The sequence below is a fragment of the Scatophagus argus genome, chromosome 1 (assembly GCF_020382885.2).
Source record: "Scatophagus argus isolate fScaArg1 chromosome 1, fScaArg1.pri, whole genome shotgun sequence".
NCBI lineage: Eukaryota > Metazoa > Chordata > Actinopteri > Scatophagidae > Scatophagus > Scatophagus argus.
In genome coordinates this window covers 20,192,653-20,204,498 of record NC_058493.1, presented here as the reverse complement: position 1 = coordinate 20,204,498, position 11,846 = coordinate 20,192,653, and the positions used below count along the sequence as shown (strand labels likewise).

Here is an 11,846-nt window from a genome sequence, read left to right as displayed (position 1 = left end):
CTCACAGTACATAGTTTGCCTTAGTAAGGACTTAGTAATGATAATAATAATAATTAGCACAGTTCAGTCAATAGCACAATCACTGCTAGGGGGTGACATCTCTGAACTTCCTGTTTAGGGGACAAGGAAGTGCCGAACAGTGGTCTTTCTGCATGAGTTGATAAGCAGCAGTCACTGGAGAGTTTGCCAGCTTTGCTTATGTACAACTTTCAGTTTTGCATATTTGTGTGTTGTGCTTGTGTTTATGTCTAATGGAGAGTGAAACCTGCCATTCAACATGTCAGATTAAAGACTTTATCATAAAACCTGCAATGCTCTGACTCAGCCTGTCTGTCGTTCTCTTTTACTTTCTTTTTATCCTGGTCCATTTGCGGCTTTTTCCTCTTTCTTGTCTGAACCCCCTCACCCCACCCCTCCCTTTCTGCTCTCCATCTATCTCTCGCGTATTCGCTTTCGTTTTCCTTTTTCAAAATTAGCCTTAATCTGATTTCCCTTTCCTCTATTTCTGGTTGCTTCCCCTTGTAATCTGTCTCTCCCTCCAGAGGGGCGGGTTGCCTCCTCGAGATTTAAAATAAGCAGAAAATTAAACAACAACAACATCAACAGCGGCAGTGGCAGCAACTTTCACTTTTCATCAAGCACGGCTGCAGCTGCCCTTAGAGAACATCGTGCCCTACCATCTGAGCCCACAAACACACTAGACACACTCTTGGCACGTGTGTGTAACTGTTGGGTGGCGTGCCCACAAAACACAGGGGCGTTGAGCAGAATTACAGAGAAACAAAGACGACAGGAACACCCAAAAGAGGGCGAGATTGAAGCTGATCTGCACATCAAAAAAGGTTGACACCACACCTCATTCTTGCAGAGGAGAGTGAAGAAAAGGAGGCGAAAGAGGCGAGGAGGCAAGTGACTGAAGCGACGCAATGGCCGACAGTGAATGCGCCGCTTTGTTCCTCTTCCTCCGCCGTCGACTACTTTCACTCGTGCGTACAGTTACAGAGGCACCGCTCCACTCGTTATTCTAATCTCCTCTGACATGAACACATTCGAGGACACACAGGCGTGAACGCTTTCGGTGGCTGCCTGCTCGACTAGCAGGCCTGGGAAACACAGGGTTGAAGGAGAGGAAGGGCGGGCTGGGGTGGAGGCGTGTGTGTGTGTGGGTGTGTGTGTGTGTGTGGGGTGTTGCTGCTTCTGAGAAAAATACAAGCAGTGTGTATTCAATCAAGGGTGAGAGAGGAGGAAGACTGCAGAGAGAGAGAGAGAGAGAGAGAGAAGTCAGTCAGATAGAAAACTGGAGAGCAGTTAACTTTGGAGAAAGCTACAACAGGAAATGAGATGAGGAGAAAGGAATTTCTACTGGGTCCAAGATGTAGTTTAAAAGCAGTGAACAACCCAGTTACCCCTGAGCGTAACATGTGTGTGTGTGTGTGTGTGTGTGTGTTGTGTTGAGAGAGAGTGAGTGAGTGAGCGTGACAGAATAAGACACTGTGAGAATGGAAAGAGGGACTGAAACTTGTAAGAACAGTAATTTATTATCCCACAGTAAATACTTTCTTCCTTTGATGCTCAGCAGAGAATAAAAAAAAGAACCGAAACAAAACTGTAAGTCTTTCTGAAAATGACTAAACATGAAAACATTATATCCACACACACACACACACACACACACACACACACAGATACTCATACTCATAACAATAGCTCTGATTCCACAGTAAAACACACCTTTATCATCGGAAGTATGTCTGCAACTTGCATTTATTTTCATTGGCAGTTTTTTTTACTTTTGTCATTTACTTTTTTTAATGTCAGAAAATACAGACAAAAGCACTCGTTAACAGGCTTTAGATCAAAAGCCAAGTTTTCACTCTTTCTCCTGCGGTTTAGTATCGCCCCGTTCATAAAGTAGGGTCACTTGTGAGAGACAGATTAAAACAAGAACGGTTAAAAATCGATGCCGAAGACAACGAGACATCCAAACCCCAAATCCTACAGTACACAGTGTATTTGGTTAGGCCTCGACTGCCTGGAAAACGTGTCTTTGGAACCAAAATAAGCGAGTTCTATTTATGGGAAACCAGGAGCCACCTCATTCATTTGAATGAAGCCAGTATGTCAGCACAGCAAAGGCACCTACACAAGCATCTCTGACTCCAACCAAATGCATGCAAATTTATAGAAGACTATACTGTAATGAGAATACTGTGTAGTTCCTGGTCACCAAGCAATCGTTGCGAAGAAACATAACACTTCTCCTACCACAATAATTTCCCAAAGCTGTGGAATCTTGTGTGTATTATAACCCATTGCAACTTTCATTGAAATGAATGGGTGACCATCTTGTCCCAGTTTGTCACACAAGCTTTACATAAAGAATCTGAGGACCAAATACAGATAGCCCCAAATGACACCACCTGGAGGGTTTTCTTTCAGACTACAAAAAAGCTCTTTCTGTACACAACAGTAATCCTCATCCCCCTAAACGATCATTTATAATGTAGGAAATACGCAGCTGGGAGCAGATATTTGCATGTGTGCATTAAATGCAATAATCTAAAGTGAAGGGACCCCAAGTCAGAAACTAAACACAGACTTATGTCAAACACCATCACCAGCAGGTAGCCACATTCACCACACCGAACTCGCTCTATCATCTCGAAAGCCACTGTCGCTGAAAACCGGTTAACCTCTAAAACATCCGTTTAACCCTTAAACTGTCGCTCCACCCGTATCTTTTCAGGGTCAAACCCTCATCAAGGTGGCTCGCAAAGGTTCAGTGCTGTTCATAAAAAAACTGTGGTCGGAGTCAGACTGCATTACAGTTACAAACACATCGGAGAGCAGCGTTTCACAAGTGCAGCAAACCACCACTGCAGCATAATCCGCTTCGCAACTGTCCAAATGCGTTCCTGAAGCTTCACAACTTCACTCTACAGCTTTGGTGAGGACAAAGGAAAGAGTTTGATGATATCGTGAAGCAGCACAGGATCATGGGACGTGTTGTTTTCATTGTTAAACAACCACCGGTGCCTATTCAATCTCTGTCTGAAAATCCATCTTCGGGCGAGCAACACAAGCAATAATAAACAAAAGAATGGCTGGCTGCCTAGCTCGCCAACTTCCTTCCTCGCTCTCAGATACATCATTTAGTCTTTCCAGTGTTTCCCTGAAATATATAGCTTCAAGAGAGGGTAAATCCCCAAACATTGTTGGTAACATTTGTGATAACGTAAGTACATAACTTCAACAAAGTTACACTTTTATATGACAACTTGTCACGCGCACTGTTTCATACTTAATTGTCTTGTTTCATACTTAATTGAAACTTCATTCGATCTGACACGGAGCAACACACTCTAGCCCATGACACCTCTCTCATCTCTAAATTTAAATGACATATTTAAGAATTTGTAGAAAGTTTGGGATCTGTTTAAACAAACCTAGTCAAACCCATGTATTTTAAACACCAAAAAGTCAGCAACTGCAATAATAATGGAACATTTTTATTAGAATAAGTCCATTTTCAGTCCATTGACTGATTAACTAACGGGGAACACATCTTTATGTAATAATAAACACATTATATGTTAGTGTCAATACGTATGATTTCTTTCTTTAACAGCTGGTTTGGTTTATCCACAGCAGCTGCAATATCTTCTGCTAAATGCAGTGCTGCTCGTCACAAACCGTCCACCATGACAAATAACGCCAGCCACACTGAACCCAGCTGAGCTGTTCTGTGCTGAGGTTTCCACACAACCACAACAGTTGTTGGAGCAGCATGAGGAGGAACAGCTTGGAGAAAGGGGGGAAAAAAGGAGTTCATCGTTAAAGTCTGGCTGCACTGCACACCACAGTTTCTGTATTAAACCAGTAGTGTGCAGTTACTGATCAAACTCAGTGCCTATGTAGAGCTAATGTTCAAACAAATTTGTTAGTCTCAATGGAAAACTTGAGTAAAACAAAAATACATAACCTCAAACATGCACACAAAAGGCTAAAACACAGTAGGTCTACACTGTGTAGGGAGAACCAGCTTTAAAATCAGTTCACATTGTTCGTGTTTACAAACCAGGCTCAGAAACCTGGTAGGTTCATTCAGGATGTGAGCATAATCTTTCAAATCAATGTGGTATCACAGTGAACTATAGTTAGAGGTACAAGAGCAGGATATTGTTAAAACCTCAAAACTCCACCCCAGACTCCTTACCCATTTACACAATTCTCAGAGTAGTTTGTTTTTCCTCCAGAATAACATGTAAAATGAAGACAGCTCTCTCCCCTACGCACACAAACAGACTTGGCATGCACAATGGTGCGAAGATATGATATCTGTTGCAAGCACAGGAAAGGGAGAGTGAGCTGGGTGTATGTCCCCGTATGTGGCAAGCTGACATCGCTTGTGTTGCCAGAGTAGCAACACTGTTGCAAAACCTGATTTAATCAGCATGTGTGTGGAGTCATTTGCTGCAGAGGGTTTAGAAGAAGGTTTTTTCTGTTAAACGCTTTGCTTAAAAACAATGTCTGGACCGCCTACGACACCTTCTTGACACCTTAGTCGCTCCCTCTACTTAATGTTTTGATGCGTATGTCATTTTCAGCGGGTAGAGGTCACCCTACGGGGAGAGACTGAGTCGACTTCTCCCACAGGGCATCTGAAGGACAACCTGAAGGAGCGGCCGAGTTCTCCAGGCCTTTGTTTACCCCTGCTGACCCTGCATGCTGGGCCTACGGCGATACTTCCCCACGATTCCTGGTACTGTGTTCTCGTGGAAGGCACATTAACCGAGCGCAGGGAGAGCTGCTGTGCCCAACCCGGATTATTCCACCAGCCTCAAGCTGCCTGGACCGAAACACGGTCTGCGCCTAAACAGTCAACACACATGTTTACAGACAAACTATTTCCCAGAGAGCTTTGCCTTCTGGGACAAAACGGAAAGCTTCTTATAATGTAATTATGAACCTTGTTATTTTTTTCTTAACAAACGGATTGGCAGCTGAACCTTTCACCTTCATAGGAGCGGGAGTCCTCCACACAGACAGGGCATTTCTAAAACATTCCTCCCCCTCCCTCGCCCCCGTCACTTCATGTCTCCTGTTCAGTCTGGACAGGAGGAAGTTTGGGAACCTCTGTTGGCCAGCTGTCAAGGGAATCGCGTGTGTGTGCGTGTGTGTGTGTGAGCGTGCTCTGTCACTACAAACCAACCCCTCCAGCCTGAGCTGCCTGAATTCAGCCACCCACTCCCGCTTCCTAGACCTCCAACACTTTACCTCCTCTGCACAATATGCTTCCACTGTGGTCCACTCAATGTCAAATCCTATTTTCACTACATCCAATTTTACACTTTTGTTGTTAAAACACTATTACACCGTGAAAGCGCTACATTGCAGGTCAAGTAGCTCATGGTGAGGACTGATGCCACAGGACACGATGTCCAGCGGAGCTCTCAGGCCAAAACAATAAACTCTCCTTGGTCACATCATTTGGTACCAGGAACGGGAAGGATCTGAACCTTTTATCTGGGATTTAACAGCTGCAGGTCTAATTGTTTTGAAAAGCACCAACAGGGACATATGTATTTGTTTAATTGATTTATCCCATATTGTGTAAAAAAAACCCATCAAACTACATATGCTGTATGTGCTGCTTCACACTCTTACTTCAGTCTACGTGTTCTTACAAGACTCCAGAGACTCCATATTACCTCAAATGGAGATACTACAGATGTGTTGTCTTGGATCATTTAATACATATTTCTCCCAAATTTTGTTTGATTTATTTAGACCTACGTTGCCGGGTGGAAGTATCTTGTAAACAAACAAAAGTTGTGCTTACATTTAGTGTTTCTCACCAATTAATATTATAATATATCCTTGAGGTCTAACAAACATTTTGTGTGTCCTTCTGCAAAGACAATTTGGATGTTCACTAACTCGCTAAGTCTTCTTCTTCGCTGACACTGTTGACACAACAGGATGTGAATTGGACGTGTCTTGCGTGTTTGCAATTATGCATATGCCTCCTCGTGTGTCTGCACAATACAAACAAATGGGACCCACTCATAAAAACATTCTCCCATAGCACTACTATTTGTCAAAAACTCAAACAGGATATTAAGTTCTGTTTGTTCAAGCAAAGTTTGGTTGCACAGGGTAATTTTAAACGACTGACCTACTGACAGGTGAAATTCGGATGTTAAAATCATTTACTTTTACACATTTCTTGGAAGGAGGTACGGTAATTTGTGCCAAGATGTGGTGTGATGTGTTTTCCAGCGTTATGAATCCACCCGAGTCGGTCAGGCTACGCTTCTCGCAGTGACAGAACAGTCAAATGCACATATGCTTGTGTCAAACCCACATATGTTGTTGTTAATTAGCGCAAAGTCCCGACTCCTGCTGTGCCACTGAGAATCTGTGTCTCTCTGAGCGCTGACAGAGATGCAGTCGCTGACAGACGAAGCACAGCCTGCTGCTGTATGTGAGACACAACCTCTGTCCCTCGCTCTGCGTCTCGCTACATCTGCTTTGCATTAGCTTGTTGCCATGCAGGAAAAAACACAATTCTTTTGTAGTCTATTCCAGCCAATCAGGAAGTGAATTGGGGGTAGTTTCCGGTTTCCTGTGTTCCCCAGACAGCATGGACTCGGGCCCAGAAGCCCCCGTTCGGATTCTTAAATTCATGTTCCTCCAGGAACCCGAGCAGAGTCATCATCATAACAATAATACGTCCTCTCTCTTTCTCTGACAAACATGTGGCAGATTTTCAGCTCTGAGTCATCAGCCGACTGCAGTCATGGGCCAAAGGACAAGACTTTGATGAAAACAATGTGATGCAAGGGTTACATGGACATCGCCAGGAGAAGAGAAGAGCTCCACGGGGATCGGATCGACATTGTGTGTGTGTGTGTGTGTGTGTGTGTGTGACTGCTGCTAGGTAACAAGACAGTGTAACTCTACATTACATTACAGAAGAGCTCAGGAAACTTGGGAGTCCGAGCTCGGAAGTGACGACAACATAAACGTCCGCCATGAATGCCAGTAAAAGAGAAGTCATGACATGTATTTTTCTGACTAACGTGACGTCACTTGCCGGTGGATGAATGTTGCAAAGTACATTTACTTAAGTACTGTACAAATTCAGTTACTTGTACTTTCCATAAGTATTTCTTTTGATGATACCTTATACTTCCACTCTATAGTATAATTCTCACCACAACTAACAGATCATGTCCATCATTATCTATTTTCATTATATTAAGCCATCTAAGGCAGCGTGATTTCTGATTTTGGACCATACTGATGAATGATTTATTGATTATTGATTGTCAATTAATCACCCAAGTATTTCTTGATTAATTCGTTACTTGTTTAATCAATAAAATGTCAGAAAATGTTGGAAAATGACCATCCCAATCGCATGTTTAAAGGTCTAGTGTTGTTAAACAGTCCAAAACTCAGAGATATTCAATTTCAATATTATATAAAACAAAGGAAAGTTGAAAATCTAAACATTTCAGAAACTGGGAACAGCTGATTTTGGCTTTTTTTTTTTTGTTTTTGGAAAAATTACATGGACAATTAATCATCTAATAGACTTAACATAAAAAAACAAGTAATCCATCATGACCAAATACATATTAGTAATAATTAAGTAATATATATAATGTTATAGGAAGGGGGATGCATTTTTTTCTGTACTTTTACTTTAAAAATTGGACCTTTTTTTACAACAAAGTATTTTACAGTACTGTATCACTACTTTCACTAGCAGTAAATAAAAGGATCTGAATACCTCCGCTGCACCACTGCATGTTCGTGGTGTGATTGGTAAGTAGGCTTTTAATCTAAGAAAGACATCTGTGATGGTGAGAGATCGTCCACTCATTCGGTTTTCATTCACAGGATCTCGACGCAGCAGGATGACTGAACATTCATTCAGAAAGTGAAGCAATCTAACAAGGCCTCCGTGATCTAACATCACCAGCCCTCCCTGGAGTTACAGGTCTGAGCCAATCATCTCACAGAGGCTCAGCTATCTGAACTAAACTGGAGTCAGGGTGGTTCTCTCCCCAGCTGTTTCCCAAGGACCTGCAGCCAATTTTAACAGCAGGTAAGGAGCTTAAAAATACAGACTCTGTCTAAATCAGCTCAACTGAAAAAAAACGGGCCACTGGAGTGTTTTTAATCTGATGCGGGCTGGCATCATCACACAGCCCCACAGCTTGTTGATGTGTTTGTTGTCATTTTTTTCCTCTCTGCTCATCCCTTCTGTCGCATGTTTGGAGTCAAAACAAATCGGACAACACAGCCAGGATGAATCAGGTGGCCAGATGTGGGTGAAAACGAGAGGGGACGGTCCCAAACGTCCCATATTGACCCCAGATAACAGTTAGAACACACAGAGGAAATGGTGGTTTGCTTTGAATGTTTTGATGTTTAACAGATAAAACGTGCTGCCAGACAGCTCAGACAGTGGCGTCTTAAACTTCAAAATAAACACTATAATGTTTTTTTTGTTTGCTTCACCATACATTCTTTGGCTTTTCAACTGTTGGTCGGACAAAACCTTAGACTTTTCTTGGACAGAAAGACAATAGTCTTTAGATGAATGTATAATAAAATAGTCATTACTTGACACCTTTATTATATTACTACTATAATCCACGAGTTACACGACACTCGCTACACTTACTGAATTACTACAGTTTTTACTCAGAATCATAAAAATGATGCTGGCGTGCCAGTCTCTGAATTGAATAAAAAGGCAGTGTTCCCCTCCACTACAAACTACTGCGCTTCCTCATGGCTTCATTCACAAGATATGCAAGCACCACATGCCTCCTACAAACCGACTGTACCCACCGGAGACCATCTAGATGTCTAAATATAGAAAACTGGGCTAACAATCAATAGCTGGACAGTTAAGCGTGAAGCTGTTTGGTGGGGTGCAGGTGGGGGGGTGGAAATGACATGAATGGGTGGCTGCAGCTGAGGTGTAATGAAGGTTTAAGTTGTTTGATCGGAAAAGGCTTCTGGATATGCGCAGCTGCGGAGCCTAACGTCGCCTTTTCGGATCACCTCAAGTCTCCATACATAGACCTCTAACACGGGCTTCTTGTGCCAGCTGCCAAATTCCCTCAGTTTCCCACAAGGCTTTGAAATCTGTCGATTTCTGCACCTTTAACGGTTTCAGTTTCACAATTTACGGTCTGTGCGCTAAGAGGAAAGCGAGAGATTTGAATTCTAATAGCAGCAGGAACAAGACGGCTCCGCGCCCCTCCAGCCTCCAGACCGCACTGCTTGCCTGCCTGCTTGGCCCGTTAAAACATGGAGCCATCCATTGAGGCTCTCAGACTGGGGGTAGGGATTTTTCTTCTTACCTATTTTTATTTTAACGCTCTGGAAAACCCGGAGACCTTCCTCTTCTACCGCCATACTTTCCCCGTGGCTCTCTCCCTTTTGATGGCTAGATAAAGACAGTCCTCCACGGCGGTCGTTTCTGGCCTCTCCAGCGCACGGATATTCCAGGGGTTTTGCACATCTATGCTCTCTGGACAGCGATCATACTCCAGCCCGACCACTGCTGCTGCTGGCTGGTATAGAACAAGCGAGCTGATACAGTCCCTCCAGTCCCGCAGCAGCAGCAGCAGCAGCAGCGCCGCCAGTGGGGGTGTGGCTCCACGCAACACCGCCCACACATGTGTATGGAGGGTGATCCGTGCCGCAAAGAAAAATGTCAACCAACGGTGTAACAATGTTCTCCGAAACAATAATAATAGTAGTAAACAAACATGTCCTCAATGGAGGAATGTGTTTTCAACTGCATTTCTGTTTAAAGGAAGAAATGGCAAAGTGTCACATGTTGATGTCTATGACCATGTTGCTATCAAACTGGTCAGGCATGGTTGTTTTGAGCATAGTTGAACCTAAACAGGAGAGGTTGTTTTTTTTTCTTGTTGTTTCGTGCTTTAACCTTGAGCCCCTCGCTGCACAGCTCGCGTTTACATTGTGTTAGGATTTTGGGCAGGATGTTGAATCATGAATATTAGTAAAGTGAAATACAATGCTTTCATTTCAAAAGTGTCATGCAACTTTCTTTCTTCTGTGTTTTGAATGCAACAATCACAACGGTGTACTTGATAATATCACTGTTTTTTTAAAATATCGTGCATCTCGCAATGTCATGTGCCAGGAGATCATATGTATGTTCAGTTACAAGACATGTTGTGTTTGTTTTGCAAGTATTTCCTCATTTAATAGCAAGAGCAATATGCTTTCAAGTGACTTCATATTTTATAACTTTGGCAGCATCTGTTAACACATCAAGCCATTCACTGCCAAAACCATTTGCCAACAGAAATGTCTCCATGTTGTCATGTTGGAATATGTGTCTCACCATATCCCTAAAAAAATAGGAGCAATAGTGTTTTATATGAGACTGCTTTTCCTCTATCTGCTCCTCTTTGGCATTATTCACCTCTCATACACAACCACTAAGGCCATGAGGATGGCTAGATTCTGAATTGACAAGAATGAGCTCATAATGATGAACGATTTAAATAAAAAAATGGAGTTGTAGCCGCTGGCAATGCAAGCTCACTGTATTCCTTTGAATCTGAATTTTATTTGTACCTTCCCTTTCATAGTTTTGGCAATGCATCATGTGTGGCTGTCCACTGAGTGTGAGTTACTCCCCCTTTATAGGCCCCACATGACTGTACTGGATCACCACAGATTGTTTCCTACATCAAATAGACTTCAGATGTAAAAAGAAACAGCAGTTTTATACTGTGATTTCTGTGTCACAAATGATCTATTGCTATTCCCATGATGTGAGCTTCGGCTACTCTACATTGCCCCTAGGTGTGAGTGTGAAAGTGTGTGGTTGTCTGTTTTTGTGCGTCAGCCCTGCGATTGACTGGCGACCAATCCAGGGTGTACCGCGCCTCACGCCTTTAGTCAGCTGGGACAGGCTCCAGCTCCCCCGCGACCCTGACGGATAAGCGGTATAGAAAATGGATGGATGGATGATGTGAGCTTCACAGGCTGTTAACAAGTGAGGATTAGCCCTACTCCTAATTCAGCAACTGTAAGGACACTTGCAGGACATGGTGTATGATAATATGTCTCAAAATCCGTCACAACCTTCGGAAATCATTTACAGCGAGTGTCCCCGGGACATCAGTTTCGGTCTCTGGAGCCTAACCTGAATTGACTGCCATGATTCATTCAGCAAAATGTAATTTGGGATGAGTCAGGAGATTTGTTTTTACAGTATGGCCTCAAAATGAGGCAAAATGCACAAAGTAAAACAAAGTCACTCATTGCTTAAACTTTAACATCAACCTGCACTTACTGTGTGATTCTTGGAAACTTTAAAAGATAATTTGTTTGGTCACATGTTTCAACCGAATTTTCCTCCATAAACAGATTATCAACAATGCAGAGCAATAAAATCAACTACTTTTCACATTTTGCATTCAGTATTTTTGTTATCTTTTCAAATTATTCTGCTCAAGAGGTTACCTCAAGGGTGCACACCAAACTATCTAGGTGACAGACATAAAGAAACATGGAAACATGGAGAAAGACAAAACAACCTGGAAAGAATTAGTGGTTTTCCTGTTGACACTGTTCTAGGCCAAATTTAACAGATGGAAGAATAGACAAGGTGCTGTCCTGCCCGGTGAGAGGGATGTCTGGACAGGCTTTAAGATCCATTCAGGTGAAAGACACAGGGACATCAGCCCACATCAGCCTATTGGGCCACGCCTCTGAGATGACTGTGACCACACTCCTCAAAATAGCCTGACTCTGGTCTGGAATACTCTACAAAC

The 11,846-nt window shown here is 42.9% G+C and overlaps 1 protein-coding gene across 1 annotated transcript in view; it reads right to left on the bottom strand.

Moving 5' to 3' along the window:
- The window catches only part of rasa3 (RAS p21 protein activator 3), a 37,996-nt gene extending 28,331 nt beyond the window's left edge, over positions 1-9,665 (bottom strand). The window contains exon 1 of the mRNA XM_046390466.1: positions 9,390-9,665. Coding sequence (XP_046246422.1) covers positions 9,390-9,444 — 55 coding nt within the window. The 5' untranslated portion in view covers positions 9,445-9,665. The remainder of the gene's footprint in view (positions 1-9,389) is intronic.
- Between the last annotated feature and the right edge of the window lie 2,181 nt (positions 9,666-11,846).